At 34.2% G+C, this 14,389-nt stretch overlaps 1 protein-coding gene across 8 annotated transcripts in view; it reads left to right on the top strand.

Moving 5' to 3' along the window:
- Positions 1 to 14,389, top strand: part of LOC107697167 (MAP/microtubule affinity-regulating kinase 3-like) — a 61,163-nt gene that overhangs the window by 19,348 nt on the left and 27,426 nt on the right. For all 8 annotated transcript variants that reach the window (XR_001635165.1, XM_016497828.1, XM_016497832.1 and 5 more), the window contains exon 4: positions 10,360 to 10,408. Coding sequence is in view for 7 of the 8 variants with exons in the window: in XM_016497828.1 (XP_016353314.1) it covers positions 10,360 to 10,408 (49 nt within the window). In the remaining variant the exon portion in view is untranslated. The remainder of the gene's footprint in view (positions 1 to 10,359; positions 10,409 to 14,389) is intronic.

Genomic DNA, 14,389 nt, shown 5'->3' with positions numbered 1-14,389 from the left:
ACACACTGCCAGCACACATTTCAATTCAAACAACTTGTAAAAGTGCATGTAGCATCCTATGACCCCTTTAAGAAAATGTCTGTGATGCTTATGATTTGGATTAATTTTCTAAGGCACATTTGAATTAAAATTAACAACAAAAGGTATGCATGTGTATGGATGGGCGAGAAATCTGTAGTTATATTTAGCATAGGAGTGTATAGTCTGGATATGAGAGTTTTATTATGTGCATTGTTTGTGATTAATTGTGTAATTATGTAAACTACCGTTCAAAAGTTTGGGGTCAGTAAGATTTTTTATTTATTTATTTTTTTAAGAAATTAATACTAAAAATGTTATTCAGCAAGGATGCATTAAATTGATCAAAAGTGAAAGTAATGACATTTAAAATGTAAAAAAAAAATGTCCAATTCAAATAAAAGCTGTTCTTTTGAACTTTCAATTTATCAAAAAATATCCTGGTTTCCACAAAAATATTAAGCAGCAGCTGTTTTCAACATTGATAATGAGAAATTTTTCTTGATATTAGAATGATTTCTGAAGGATCATGTGACACTGAAGACTGGAGTAATGATGCTGAAACTTCACCTTTGTCATCACAGGAATTAATTACATTTTAAAATACATATAAAAGTATTTCATATTCTTGATAAAATAAATGCAGCCATGGTAAGCAGAAGATATTAAAGACATCAAAAAAATATATGCATCCTTGGTGAGCAGAAGACATCAAAAACGTAAAAATCTTTTGAATCGTAGTGTATATAGTTAAGAGATTTATGAAAGTATGCAAATAATTATTTACTTGTTCCTTGTAGATCAACTGGCTCTACTAGAACCACAAACATTTTTTTCGTAACACCAAGAATGTCTAAATTCATAATAAAGGCCGCACCATGCAGCAAAACAGTATTTAGGTTTGATATATTTAGCTTTAAGCTTTAGTTACGGTATTCAAGCCGGTTAGGAGAAGCGTTATGAAAAGAATAATATACCACAATAACAGACATTCCTATTTGCATGGGATTACATTTCCCCAGAGTTAACTGAAAAACACTAGGTAATTTGTGCCGTAATTTTGCCAAGGTTGTTTGAGGGGAATAAACACAGTCTTGTTTTATTCAGACAGGATCACAAAGAATGTCTGTGAAACTCAAATTTACCTAATTTCTTCATGGCAAATGAGTCCTGTCCAAGTTAGGCTAAAGCTATAAGACAAAGCAGGCTCGGTATGTCCCATTGTGCACTAAAATTGTGGCTTTCCGCACTTGATTGACATCTTTTAACTCTTTCGAAGTCATACACTCTCAGAAAAAAGGTACAGAAGCCGTCACTGGGGCGGTACCTTTTCAAAAGGTACACTTTTGTACCTTTTCGGTTCAAATATGTACACTTTAGGTACTAATATGTACCTTTAAGGTACCAATATGGACTCTTTAGGTACAAAGGTGTGCCTTTTGAAAAGGTACCGCCCCAGTACAACTTTACAGTGACAACTTTTGTACCTTTTTTTTCTGAGAGTATACTGTACATTATGAAACTATGCTTGAGCCTTCAGTATTTCTTTGAATTTTGTCTTTCATTTCAGCTTAGTTGTTCAATCTCTTTGATCCTTCTTGAGGTTCAGGATGTTGTTGCGGCTGGTATTTAGTCTACCTTTTGGTTATTTAGGTCCTGTCTTGAGTATGTGTCTGGCAGAATTAATGATTTGTGAATGGTTGGTTGTGATCAAAGCAGACTGATTCACCAGCTCAACAGCTAAACCTAAATGTTCCATATTTTTGAACAAAGGAACATCTAAATATTTAGATCTTGAAGTTTCTATTTTAAGTTCTTAAAGTTTTTTTATTCTAGCATGTCTGGATTTGCTGTCATAAATGCTGCCTAATGTAATTAGCCATCTTTCTCTGTTCAAGCCTTTAATATGCTGACGTGCTCTTTGTTGGTAAAAAGTGTTCGAAAAGGGAGTGAGAGAGTGACAGAACTACAGTAACTTTGTGTTTTCTCAGGGAACAAATTTAGACTTGTTTTTTTGTGTTTATTTAGTGGTGCTTCTTCACAAATCAGACAATTCATGACTCGGTACTCAAGCTCAGGTCTCGACTCGGCTGCAGCTGTTAAAAGCTCATTGGATTTGGAGAAGATTATCAGTGAAAAACAACGTAGAATGATTTCTGAAGGATGTGACACTGAGACTGGAGTAATGATGCTGAAAATTCAGCTTTGCATCACAGGAATAAATTACATATTAAAATATATTAAAATACAAAAATGTTATATGTTACAATATTAATGTTTTTACGGTGTTTTTAATCAAACAAATGCAGCTTTGGTGAGCCTAAGAGACTTCTTTCTTTTCTTTTCTTTTCTTTTCTTTTTTTTAATTATACAAACCTGGCCTTTTCTAAAAGATCCTTAAACAAGCACATAATTAAGCTCTAAAATATAATCAGGGATATGTTATGACAACCTAGCAGGAATTTTTTTCTTGCTGCATTCTAAGCACTTATTTTATCTCTTTTCATGAGTAATTTGAGAGTGTTTCATGTTCTCAGAAGTGGAGCGGCGTGAGGAACGGTAACTGCTGTTTGCATGCACCTTAAACGGGGAAATGAGCCGTGGAGGAAGTTAAAGACACAAACACGTTAACATGCTGCTGAGGGAAAGTGGGCTTTCGTCCAATTAGGCCAGCCGAGAGATCCCTCTGAGCAAATCTCATAATGTTCTGTAATTATAATGTTCAGTAATTGTGATGAAGGTCTGCGTTCACTCACCCTTAAGTGTGTCCAAACTTGTATGTCCTGCCCAAACGTGTTTTATATTACTTTATGTGTCCCCTTTCTACTTTTCTAGTTCCCATAAGCTGTTTGATTATCAGGTGATGGTAAATCTTGACTCGCAGGTTTTTTTTATAGGAAGCTCTTTATAACTTGCCCTAATATATTGGCTGGCAGTCTGGATTTATCAAAGGAGGAAAAGAAAATGAAATATTTTAGGAAGTAAATATCACCCTGACGATTCATTGAGCTGCCTCATACCCTTCATCTCTGGATTATTTTACCTAAATATGTCTGTGTGTCCCACTTTCACTTTATATTTATATTGTCCGAATGTCATCCAAATCAGATGGACAATGTTTGGACAATGAGATCTGAGCTCCGAATGTTTACTAAAATGGGAAATATAGTTTGAGTCGTATGTTTGTGTGTTATGTAGCACGTGTTTGTGCATTAAGTTTGACTTCCTGTTGTGGTTAGTGGTTTAGGGACATTCTGTTTGATAGATCATCAATTCAAAGTGCTCAAAGAGAGATGCTTCCTCATCTAAAGTAAACCCAGTTGGGTTTTATGTGTTGTTTATCTTAAAGGAGCCATGTTTTGTTTCAAAAGAGAAGAAAAAAAAAAAAGTAATGAAATGGCCCCTTTAATATTGTGTGTGTTTGTTCTTGTGTATGCTTGCATGAGTTTTTGTGCCTTATTTGGAGATTCTAGCACTGTACATATTTTTTAAATCTCTACTTCTCTGTCATGTTGACAGTGTGTGGACAGTATTGTTGGTATTTTGACCAATGTGAGTCATGACACGACCTGAAAATGGGTTGCAGGTTTGTTCTGATTTCAGACAACATGGGAAACAATGCAAATGCAAATAATGAAATGCAAATAACCATATAATTAGTAATGCACTGTAGAATTTTTAATTATGAGTATTACATATTGGATAGTTAATCACTTATTTCCCCTAATTTTGAATTTAGATTACCTTAGTCATCATCTAATGCTCACTTAAAGTTAATCTTTAGAAACACTAATAATTTAATAACACCATTAAATGTAATCTTTAGCCAATCTCAAAATTAATATGCATTTTTTATACTGTATATTATAATTATGTGATGCATAAATTCACTTATAGCATTTACATTTATTAAATTTTTTAATGTTACATTTTTTGGTTTAGACAAAATGTTAAATATTATTATTTGTATTATTTTTTAATGTTAAATATGTAAATAGTGTATATTTAGTGTAGAAAAATAAATGTTCAACTTGTAAAAGGAAAGAGTGAACACTTTCCCAACACAAATTGTGCTAACCACAAATATTCAAGATTTGTGAATATTATTGGCTGCTGAATGCTTGAAACTATTGCAATTTGAGACTTATTCAGTCTAATTGTTTTGCATTATTGTTGTGTGTATGCAGTTCATAACTGAACATGTGAACCGCTGGTCTGTATTACTGCAGCAGCTCATATGCTACAGATGTGTAATTGTAGAGGTAAGAACTGTGTGTGCTGTGTGGACGGCCCCTCTCTTTCTTAGTCAGTACAAAAGACTGAGTGACTTCCTGTTTATGAGATGTGCTGAGAGAGGAGGGGTGTGTGGGGTGATTGTTGAGGGACTGCAGAATGGTTTCCTGTTTCTCCACTGCCAGTTGCCTACTGGTATCCAGAGTGACCAGCTTGTGATAAGTGTTTGTACAGTGGTGGGTGGGGCTATTTTACGAAACCTCAGGAAATCAGCTGGCATTTTTACTTTTCCTTCACAGACCCATCAACACAGGACCCTTTATGACTTGATAGTCATAAAAGAATATAAAATAATAATAAAGACGAACAAGTCATAGAAGAATCCTGAAAAAAAATCCACAAAAATATTAATAAGCACAACTGTTTTCAACCTTAATAATAGAAATAAAAATGTTTCTTAAGCAGCAAATCAGCATATTAGAATGATTTCTGAAGGATCATGTGACACTGAAGACTGGAGTAATGATGCTGACAATTCAGCTTTGCATCACAGGAATAAATTGCGTTTTAAAATGTTCAAATAAAAACAATCATTTTAATTTTTTTTGTTGTTTGTTTTTTTGCATTCTGGAGAAATGTACTGAGTTCAAAAAAATTTTTCAGCATCCATTTAAAAATACCTGTTTTTATAAGCTAATACTTCACTTTATTCATTTAGATATCATCTCATTGTATTATTGTCGTTTTACCAGTGCAGTGAATGATTCTTTCTTAGAGCTAAAAGCATGAACTGGAATGTAATTTTCCCCTCTGCTGTCTTTGATGTCACTGCTCAATATAGTTATTGGTGAGGATTTGGGACTGTGCACATTCTTGCGGTGCCATCAGCCAATCAAACTTTGTCATGTCATTTTCTGCATCTCCAGAGTGATTAGTTAAATGGCATTTACGGCTCAGGTGATTAATTCAAGTACTTCAGTGGCTCTGATGGTAATTCCTTAGGAATATTATTTTATAATTACTTGCACTAATGTTTTAACAGGCCTACATTTAATGCTCCAAAACTTTAATGGATTATGCTAATCTATTTGGCTTTTAGTAAGTGAATAGAAAAGCACAGACAAAAACCTCTTCCTTCAGAATTTCATGTTTAATTCAGTGTGTTACTTGCATATTTGTTAAATCTACTAGCAATTTCTGAGTGAAAATTGTAGTGAAGTAAATTCTACAACATTTTTTTTCTTTGTACTTCCAAGTGAAATAGAATATTAATTGAGAATAAATTTTATAGGGAATTTGGATCAAATTCGATCGTAAAAAGTGGGCCAGACCTGAATGAGTCAAGTTCTTTGGTTATGGTTACATTGAATTTGCTTACTTCTGAGATTCCTCAGTGGCACCAACCAATGATCAAACGTTCATTTGCCCTTAAATACTACAAACCTGACTCATTCTGCTTTCTCATGTCTGATGAATTGACAACATGCAACTTCATCTTGGTGTGCTTTTCCCAGGCGTAGGCCAAGGCAGAGGGTCTTCAGCGATTGCAAAGAGAAGCACCATCACTTTGTGAAACTCTAGTGAATTATTCAGCAGTGCTGTGTGTTTTCCCACAGAACACTATTGAGTGTATTCATTGTGAAACACAGGAAGTACTGTAGCTTTCACCTCAGGGCATGAGAAAAACACATTTTTCGAGAAATGCGCACATAAAAGTGCATACTGCAATTGTGCTTTTATGCCATAATGTTGAACGTGCACTGTGAGCACATGCATGTGAGCACTTAACATAAATGCTGCGCTAATTGCTTGTAGGTATATTACAGACAAGATCGCATCCATTTACAAAAGTGCATGCATGTGTTGTAGAGAAAGCTTTTCTCTGCAGTGCAGCTATACTCCTACACCCAACATCAGGCACTTGATGCTGACGAGCATGGCATCTGCACGGTGTGTTATTTACAGGCGAGCATTCAGTCCACCTAGAATTTGATCAAGTAGATGAGTAGATTGTCACCTTCATCTCATTTCAGACCTACTGGTCATTCCTTCCTCCATGCAGTTACAATTAATGGGGGACTGGAGCTTTCACGCTTCAAAAAGGATGTATCAGAGAAGTCTGTACAAGTCTTCTGAAGTCATACGATGTGTGAGCAGACGAAAATTTCCCTATTCACAAAAGTCACAATTGATTGAAAACAAATTGTTCTTCTAGTCTGATTGATTCTACATATACACTACTTTTATTCATTCATTCATTCATTCATTCAATAGTTTTAGTATTTATTTATTTAAATTTTTAATATTTTGTAAGTTATATTATTTCCATAAGTTGTAATTTAAGTTATTCATCAAAAGCAAATTTTTCTAGTCTCACCAGATTGAGGCTATACATGCAACATTTATATTTATTTATTTATTTATTTTCACAAGTTAAAAATTGTCATTATTCCTTGAAAACAAATAATTTTTCTAGTTTGTTCTGATTAATACTGAACATATGCAACATTTTTTCTAATTTATTTATTTAATTTATTTATATTTATTTATTTAACAAGTATTAATATTTTATTAAGTTTTATTATTTTCATAAGTTAAAATTTAAAGGTTAGGGTTTGTGACAGCCACTTCTTAATAGAAAGAACTCTATAAATTATGATTTTGTATACATTTTGCTTATTTTAAATCGCAATGATTGTTATTGTTGATCAGAACACATTCTTGAAAAGCCTAATATCTGAATTCTTAATTGTTTTTTAAAATGTCTTTTTATTGTGAGACTTCAGTTTGATAAATCATTTTTATTCATCAATTAACTTTCAATCTTATTCATCATTACATCCTTTTTTTTCTCTTATAAGTGACACAGATGGGTCAATGATGAGTAATTGTTTTACACTCTCAGCAGTGTGCTGTGTTGACATCTAAACAGGAAGCTCTGGATGTCCAGCCACAGTTTGTCATCCACATCTCTGATATTACTGATGACTCCTCTTTTACGATTCACAGAAGATGTTAAACAGCTGATGTTCCACCTCAGAGCAGCTCTGCTCTAGACGCCATGCCCATCTATGTCTGGATGGCTTCCGCTCATTAGCGGAGACCTCGCTCTCTTTAATTAGCGCTCTGTAATTGGTGGCTGCGGGCTAAAACTACCTCTGTGCAGTCTTTTCTAGAACATGTGCTCCCAGCATCCCTCTTTCTGCAAGTTATAAGGAAAAGCCCCAGACCATAATCTCGGCAATCTGTTTTGCCAGTTTAAACGCCGTCAGCCTGTTATCAGGCCCCGATTATCATGGAACCACCCGGTACTGTTTTGTAGTTTTATATATCAGCTTGTTGTGTCCTTTGTTGTGTATGCTTTGGTAAGATCAGTGTTTCCTGCAAAATTCTGCAGATGAATATATAATACAATTTATATATTATTAAAGCGTTATTTTAGTGTAGTTTTTTTTTTTAACCATTTTAATGTCATGTTTTAAAGATGTAATTTTTAATATTTAATTATTTCAATATTGTCATATGGACAACCAGTCTGCAATAATGCAAATTTAAGATTCACACAAAAGCGTTCACTGAATTTGACTGTTCATTCATTTCATTCAGTAAAGGGTTTATCAGACTGATTCAAACAGAAAAGGATGAGTTTGTGAATTTTTTGTATGATTCATTTCTGTTTCCAACAGATTCAGGCACTTCATTCAGTAAAGGATTTGATGATATTCTTTATAAAAGTTAAGACTGGTCCACATCCTCCTAAAACGCCTTGTTTAAACACGCCCCCACATGTCTACGTCACGATGTGGGAAGATTTGCATAACGCCGCCCAAATGTTCACGCAAAGAAAGAAGGCGTAACTTTATTGTTGCCGCCGCCGCCGCCATGTTGTGAAGGCGCTGTGTGTTTCATTGCGAAAGCGAAAATACTTTGTTTGGCCTTCGCTTTTCAGACCGATGAGCTTTGTAAAAATCGACGCGTTTCAGAAAGGCGGGGCATAGAGGAATGTACAGTATGTACAGTATGTGGAAAATAATGTTTTTTGAACCTTAAACCGCATAAATGCATTTCATTACACCAAATACACAAAATAATGTTATTTTTAACAATAGCATATGACCCCTTTAAGTCTTTCATTACCATTTTGACTGTTTTGGTGAGTTAATCAAATTAACTCAAATGATAACTCATAAGTTTCGGAGTCTTTATAGGCAACTCATTCAGTGAGTTGCCTAAAGATTCAGTGAGTTCATTCAGCGAGTTGCCTAAAGATTCAGTGAGTTCATTCAGCGAGTTGCCTAAAGATTCAGTGAGTTCATTCAGTGAGGGATTTGTCAGGCTGATTCAAACGGGTAACTCCGTCTTTGTTGGCCAATTCACTTACAAGAACGAAGACATCATAATAGAAAGATGTGTTATGTTGGCATTGTTTACTTTTTATCATCACATTCAGTGAAGTCTTCATATCTGATCAAATATGATTTATTTTGCTGTGGCGCTGTATATTCAATCATGTCTGTGTGGAAGATAAACTGCACAATGGCTGTATGAACAGATTGTGTTGCCACTTTTCATGCACAAAGTCACAGGCTGTGTTTACAGCTAAATTTACTCTTTTACGCTCTCTGACCCGTTGAAATAAGATGCCATCATTTGGATCTGCCCTGCTCTGGGCAGCTACTGTACTACAGCGATGGGGTTCAATGGCCACAAGCGTCCACTTTGATGTCAGCTCAGGTTATTCTGCATCTCTAAAGTGCCTGACAGTGTCCACTTGTTCAGATATATGAGAAAGCATGTGAATAGTGTTTGTACTAGTGCTTTAGTATAGATTGCTGGTTTAGAACATTGCTGGCTGACTAAGAGCCTAATTAGCCCTGCACTCGGAGGGTTGTATTGATTTTTAGTTTCTTTTCGTGCAATGACTACTGACTATTGAACTCTGTGAAACGGGCACAAAACATTTTGTACCTTTCACGGTTTCTCACGTTTTCAGTCTTTTCGAGTGTGACTGCACGCGTCAGAGTGACGTAAATACTAGACTCTTGAAAAGAATTGGTGCGTGTTTGAAGGTGAAGAGTCTGGCTGAAATGCTAAAGTGTTTTTGTAAGGCTTGAGAGAGTTAATGTATGGATATATGGTGATAACATAAAGAGAGAATGATGGGACAGGAATTACAAGGCATTTTCAATTCAATTCAATTAAATAGGAATGGTAAAAGTGAGCTTATTTTTTTCATTGACTTGATCAGCCAGTGTACTATAACTTTTCTAAATGATCCTACATGTATTTTCGCCTGGTGAACAATAAAACAAAATTCCCATAGATTCATGTTAAAGGGGGAAACTTCCTTCCATATTTAGAGACCATTCAAAAGTTTGGGGTCGGTAATGTTTTTGAAAAATGTTTTTAAAAGACGTACAAAAATACAGTAAATACAGTAATATTATGAAATATTACAATTTAAAATTGTAATAGTTAATATATTTAAAAATACAATATATTTCTATGATGGTGGTGTTCATTTTCAGCAGTATTAATTAAGTATCTTTAAAATACTAGTTTAGTTTTTGTTAATATTTTGAATTAGATGTTAATTTTGTATTTTCCATTATAGTAATTTTGTTGTGTTTTTGTCATTTTTATTACTTTTGTTGTTTTTAAGTATGTCTATAGTTTTTTTTTTTACTTCTGTTTGAGTTATTTTTAAGCTAAATGAAAATGGGAAAGTAGCCTTGGAAAGTAGTTGAAATAAAATATGATTTTTATATTTTATTTTATTTCAATTAACATGTATTTTATTTCAACAATAGTTTTAGTTAATTATTATAACCCTAATTTTCAGCATCATTACTCCAGTCTTCAGTGTCAAATAATCCTTCAGAAATTCTTATATGCTGATTTGCTGCTCAAAAACATTTATTATTATTATCCGTGTTGAAAACAGTTAATATTTTTGTGAAAAACCATGTTACATTTTTTTCAGGATTTTTTGGTTAATAGAAATTTCAAAAGAACAGTAATAATTACTTTCAAGAAAAAAAAAGATTGACTCCAAACTTTTGAAAAGTAAACTTTATAAACACCTTTTTTTTCTGTCTTCTCTTTCAGCTCTTCAGGGAAGTAAGAATAATGAAGATTCTAAATCATCCAAATATTGGTAAGTTGTCCTACAGTATCTGTTTTTAGAAGCTCTCTCTCTCTGTGGAGATGTTTGGGAATGTGGCGCACAAAGTGGACGGTAGTGGAGGCCTCTCTAATCCCCTGTGCAGGAACTCCCTCTGCTTTTCCCAGAGCCGCCACACCGCTCCTATTCAGACGGCCGAGCGGCTCCTCCCGGCAGCACAAAAGCACTCCTGTATGCCTCTGTGTGTTCCATTGTTGAGCATCCATCATCTGACGGCCTGCACATGCCTCTCCTCCCCCCTCCTGTCTGATGATGTCATCTCTGAGCGGCCCCTGGCCCCACACTCACCCCAATACCTTAATCAGCCCGCCATTCCTGGACATGAGCAGGCATTTGTGTTCATGAGAGACCCTTGTTTTCTATTCTAAAATATGTAGTTCTAGTTCTGGATGCTGACAGGTCAGTGATAGCATGAAACTATGAAATGGCACAAGGGTTTTCAAACTTTTTGATGACAAATACCCCTAAATATGATGATCCCCTTATGAGGAACTCCCTTCTTAAAATATAAAGACAGCTATATACACTGATGTTCAAATGTTTAAGGTCAGTAAGATTGTTTTAAGAATTTAATGCTTTTATTAAGCAAGGATGCATTAAATTGATCAAAAATGACAGTAAAAACTTTTACATAGTTACAGATTTTTTTTTATTTCAAATAAATGTGGTGTCCACAAAATATAAGCAGCACAACTGGTTTCAACATTAATAATAAATGTTTCTTGAGCAGCAAATCAGCATATTTCTAAAGGATCATGTGACACTGGAGACTGGAGTAATGATGCTGAAAATTCAGCTTTGATCACAGAAATAAATTACATTTTAAAATATATTAAAATAGAAAACCGTTATTTTAAATAGTAATCATGTTTTTCAATATTACCATTTTTTTAATGTATTTTTGATCAAATGAATGCAGCCTAATAAGCATAAGAGAGACTTCTTTCAAAAACATTCTTACCGACTGCAAACTTTTGAATGGTAGTGTGTAAAGATTAATTTATACTCTGTGAGAAAAATAATAAGCATGATATTACAAAGACAAGACATTTAAAATGTTAAATGAATTAATTATCATAATTAGGCTTAAGTAATACGCTTCTTTTGTGATACTTAAAGGGGTCATATGATGCGATTTCAATTCACAGTCTGTAAGTACGTTTTCATTTAAAGGATTTGCCACTGATGATTCAAATGCGAGTTTTGGGCAGTAGGGTAGCACTTGTTGTTTGTCATTTCTCCGATCACAAATGCAGGCAGAGTTTTATGTTGGGGTTTAATGTTTTTGTCTCGTCGCTCCTTTTATGTACATAAAACATAAGCTATAAACAAAACCAAGCTGCTACAAGGTAAATCACAATAATACAAACTTTGATATGATGCAAAAAAGTATTTAAAAATCAGACAAAAAAGCTTTAATGACAGAAATAACTATAGTCCCATGATGCTTTGTGATTAACTTAATGGAGAAATCTAAAACATTATATATAATGTAATATGATAAAGTATAATATTTAAACATATATACATATATATAATTTAAATATACTTCTTAATTATTTATCTAGTTGAAATAATGCAGACTGCTGCCTCCACCAAAGGAAATCATTAAAAATGTGATTCTGACTTTGTTGCACTCTATTAAAAACGGTGCATTGTGTATTAATGATGACTTAAATTTCAGTCTGTTTCTCACACAGAGCTATCACATGATTTTAGAAGATTTGAAATATTTTTGTGTTGTTGTTTTGTCTGTTTCATAGCTTGACAGACATGATCAGAGATAATCATTATGAACCGTCATTAACTTGCAAGAGTTGTATAATAATTATTCAGAAAATTCATTTTTTGCTCCACTGAGGAATTTGGAACAACAGATGGATGAGTAAATAATGACACAATTTAAATTTTTAGTTGCACCACTACTGCATGATGGCAGAAGCATATTAGCCTGACAGATTTATGATGACCTATTTTCAGAATAGATGAAGTTTTGTTAACGATTCACAAAAGCTTCAAGTGTGTGTTTGTGTGCCTCTGAACTCAAACATCGCTGTCACAGAAGAAGAGCACTGCCTTCGCTGGCATTTACGGCATTACTAAATTTAGCGTACATGTTGGGAATACGTTTGATGTTGTGTTGTTGGGTAGTGTTACTTAAACCTGGCCCGTCACTCACGTCTCAAACAGCATTCATATACAGTAACGTTTTCCTGGAACCACGGCGCATGTCTGTGCAGTTATAGGTCAGCAGGGAAGAGCTCTGCAGGCACACTGTGAACTGAATTATATTTCAGCTCATCTAGATGCTTTAAGAGTACAGCTGGAGAAACAGTGATTAAGATGATGAATCAAAGGGTTTTAGAAAATACTTTATACGAAGAAATGTCCAGGTCATATCATCACATCCCGAAATCAAAAGAATAAAGCTAACATCAATTAGTGAATTCATTATAAACTAACAATGAACAATAGTTTAACTGCATTTATTAATATATGTCAATGTTAATTTCTACTTTTACTTTTTACTTTTTAGCATTGCAAACTGTATAAATAACAACATGAGTTTATCAGTGAACGATATTATATTTAAAATGAACACAACTTTAAAAAGTTTGGGGTCAGTAAGGTTTTTTTAGTTTTTTGCAAGAAATTAATTTTATTCAGTAAGGATGCATTACACTGATCAAAAGTGTAATTAAAGACATTTATAAAATGTAATTCCCTCTTTCAAATAAATGCAGTTCTTTTGAACTTTCTATTCGTCACTGTTTCCACCAAAATATTAAGCAGCACAGCTGTTTTCAATATTGATAATAATAAAAATGTGACAATGAAGACTGGAATAATGGCTGCTGAAAATTCAGCTCTACCATCACAGGAATAAATAAAGTAAATTGTAGAATATAATAAAAATGGAAACTAGATACTTTAAATTGTAATAATATTTCACAATATTACTCTTTTACTGTATTTTTGATCAAATAAATGCAGCCTTTAATATATTAGAAGACTTTTAAATAATATATATTTTTTACATATTTTTTAATGACAAAAATGCAAAACACTTTATTATTAGATCAAAATACCTGTTGCGTAATGTTAAGGAATAGAATCTTATTGTGAAGTGTAACCAGAATAAAAAAATAACTTATATTGTGCTTTTTTTAAATTGTAACATTATTTTATTGTAACATTGTACATTTTAATTAGCCAAAAAAATGTATGACACTGATTTAATTAGTCCAGAAGACTTGATGCCATTGTAAGGGAAACAGGTCAATTTAGCTCAAAGGGAATCGTTTAAGATTTTATAGGGAATTTGGACAGAATCACGGTTTTACGGCTGATCACTGAGTCGGCCAGCGATTAGCCGTATAACATCAATTCTGCAATGGATATTAATATCCAAAGTATAGTGAAAACACTATTTATTAGCACAGTAACAAGATCGGCAGTTTAAAGGGGTCATATGATGTGCTTTCAATTTTACCTTTCTCTTTGGAGTGTTACAAGCTCTTGGTGCATAAAGAAATCTGTAAAGTTGCAAAGACTAAAGTCTCAAATCCAAAGAGATATTCTTTATAAAAGTTAAGAGTCAACCACGCCTACCTAAAACGGCTCGTTCTAACACGCCCCCACATGTCTACGTCACAATGTGAGAAGATTTGCAAAACACCGCCCAAATGTTCACGCAAAGAAAGAAGGTGTAACTTTTATTCTCGCTGTAGTATTGTTGTTGCCGCCGCCATGTCGTGAAGGTGCTGTGTGGCCTTCCAAAAGAGGACGATATCCGCTCCATCATGCCTAGAGCTGATCCGTGCTGGTCACTGAGGAAATACATCAACTTCGCGCTGTGTACACCCCGAGTCCAGCCCGGGGTCTCCACATGTGGTTGCCGCAAGCCCGCCCGCCGCCACTCACTCAAGCCGGCCTCCGCTCACTCTAGGCCTC

Source organism: Sinocyclocheilus anshuiensis, unplaced genomic scaffold (genome assembly GCF_001515605.1).
Source record: "Sinocyclocheilus anshuiensis isolate Anshui unplaced genomic scaffold, SAMN03320099.WGS_v1.1 scaffold38, whole genome shotgun sequence".
NCBI lineage: Eukaryota > Metazoa > Chordata > Actinopteri > Cypriniformes > Cyprinidae > Sinocyclocheilus > Sinocyclocheilus anshuiensis.
The sequence above is the reverse complement of the archived record's forward strand: the minus strand, read 5'-3'. Positions and strand labels throughout refer to the sequence as shown.